Source organism: Corapipo altera, unplaced genomic scaffold (genome assembly GCF_003945725.1).
Source record: "Corapipo altera isolate COAL_440 unplaced genomic scaffold, ASM394572v1 59550, whole genome shotgun sequence".
In the NCBI taxonomy this organism is placed as follows: domain Eukaryota; kingdom Metazoa; phylum Chordata; class Aves; order Passeriformes; family Pipridae; genus Corapipo; species Corapipo altera.
Window position 1 is genome coordinate 1 of NW_020888717.1, and position 2,272 is coordinate 2,272.

A 2,272-nucleotide genomic window follows, 5' to 3' on the forward strand; every position below is an offset into this window, starting at 1 on the left:
GCGCCCAGGAGGGAGCAGGGGAACACGACGCTGTGGAAGGGCACGTTGTCCTTGGCCATGAAGTTGTACAGCTCCACCTGCGGCAGGTAAGGGGGGTGGGTGGGGTCCCCAGCGCAGCCAGGTGTGCTGCCCCACACCCACCTGTGCCCCGCCCCTCCCACCTGCTCGGGGTTCTTCCACCAGCGCTCCCAGTGCTCGGTGTAGGTGGCAGTGATGGACAGGTACCCAATGGGGGCATCAAACCACACGTAGAACACCTGGGGAGGGAGGGACACACCTGAGCAGGTGAGTCCGGGGTGGGGAGGCCCAGCCCACACCTGAGCAGGTAAGCCTGGGGCAGGAAGGCCCAGTGGGGCACACCTGGGGCCGGGGGGACACACCCACCTTGTCTCGGAAGCCGTCGAGGGGCACGGGGGTGCCCCAGGTGAGGTCGCGGGTGATGCAGCGCGGGCGGAGCCCGTCCCGCAGCCAGGAGCGCGTGATGTGCCGCGCGTTGGGCGTCCACTCACCTGCCGCCCAGGTGCGCTCCAGCCACGCCTCCAGCCGCCCCTCCAGCTGGGGGGGGACATGGCAGGTCACTCGGGGTCCCCCAGGGGTCCCCCCCCACCCCGGGGCACAGCTCACCTTGGGCAGGTCCAGGAACAGGTGCTGGGTGGGCGTCACCACCGGGACCCCCCGGCACAGTTTGCACTGCGGGTTCTGGGGGGAAACGGGGGGGTCACAATGGGGGGCAAAAGGTTGGGGAGGGGTCCCAAAGGTGGGGGGGAGGGCCCCAAAGGTGAGGTGGGGTGGGGTCCCCAAAGGTGGGGGGATCCTAAAGGTGGGGGGTGTCCCAAAGGTGTGGGAGGGAATCCTCAAAGCTGGGAGGTTGGTCCCCGAAGGTGGGGGGTGGGTGTGTCCCCCGAGGTGGGGAAGGGTCCCCAAAGTTCAGGGGTGTCCCCCAATTGGGGGGAGGTCCCTAAAGCTCAGAGGGTGTCCCTACAGGTGGGGGGAGGTCCCTAAAGCCCAGGGGGTGTCCCTACAGGTACGTGGGTGTCCCCAGGTAGGGGGGTGTCCCCACAGGTGGGGGAAGGTCCCTAAAGCTCAGAGGTTGTCCCCACAGGTGGGGGGAGGTCCCTACAGGTGGGGGGAGGTCCCTGAAGCTCAGAGGGTGTCCCCACAGGTAGGGGGGTGTCCCCCCAGGCGGGGGGTCCGCAGCCCCACCTGCAGCTCCACGGCATTGATGAGCCGCCCGCACTGGTCGCACTGGTCCCCGCGGGCCTCGGCGAAGCCGCAGGAGGGGCAGGTGCCCTCCACGAACCTGTCGGCCAGGTAGCGCCCGCAGGAGCCACACCTGAGCTGCTCCAGCGTGTCCTGCAGCACGAAGCCCCGCGCCTGCAGCCGCTGGAAGATGTCCTGGGCGATCCTGGGAGGGAGGGAGGGGAGAGGGGCCCGTCAGGCACAGGTGGGATCCCAGGGCAGGTGGGGTCACCTGGAGGGGGGGCTCACCTGCTGTGACAGGGCTCACCTGGTGTGGTGGAGCTCACCTGGTGTGGTGGGATTCACCTGCTCTGGGGGGGTTCACCTGGTCTGTGGTGACTCACCTGCTGTGAGGGCTCACTTGGTCTCGGGGGGCTCACCTGGTCTGGGGGACTCAGCTGATGGGGTGGGGCTCACCTGCTCTGGTGGAATTCACCTGGTCTGGTGGGGGATCACCTGATGCAGTGGAACTCACCTGATCCAGGGGGGCTCACCTGCTCTGGGGATGCTCACCTGTTCTGAGGGGACTCACCTGCCCTGGGGGCACTCACCTGGTGTGACAGATCTCACCTGGTGTGACAGAGCTCACCTGCCCTGGGGGCACTCACCTGGTCTGCTGGGGTGTGGTGGTGCGGCCGAAGTGGTCGAAGGAGATCTGGAACCAGGCGTAGACATCGGCGTGCACCTGGTGGTACCTGTCGCAGAGCTCGCGTGGGCTCAGCCCCTCCTGCAGCGCCCGCGTCTCCGTGGCCGTGCCGTACTCGTCCGTGCCACACACGAACAGCGTGTTCCACCCACGCAAACGGGAGTACCTGCGCACAGGTAACCGTCACACCTGAGCACAGGTACCTGTCACACAAACAGCGTGTTCCACCCGCGGGCGCGAGAGTACCTGGGGACAGGTACACCTGTCACACCTGTCACACCTGTCACACGAACAGTGTGTTCCACCCGCGCAAACGGGAGTACCTGGGCACAGGTAACCATCACACCTGGGCACAGGTATCTGTCACACGAACAGCATGTTCCACCT

The 2,272-nt window shown here is 67.0% G+C and overlaps 1 protein-coding gene across 1 annotated transcript; it reads right to left on the bottom strand.

The window, feature by feature from the left end:
* Nucleotides 1–5: 5 nt before the first annotated feature.
* On the bottom strand, nt 6–2,070 carry MARS (methionyl-tRNA synthetase; the record flags this gene model as incomplete). The annotated part of the gene is made up of 6 exons (XM_027633188.1): nt 6–77; nt 162–257; nt 385–555; nt 625–699; nt 1,204–1,405; nt 1,848–2,070. Coding segments are annotated over 6 exons (839 nt in total), but the record flags the coding sequence as incomplete, so codon positions are not given.
* Between the last annotated feature and the right edge of the window lie 202 nt (nt 2,071–2,272).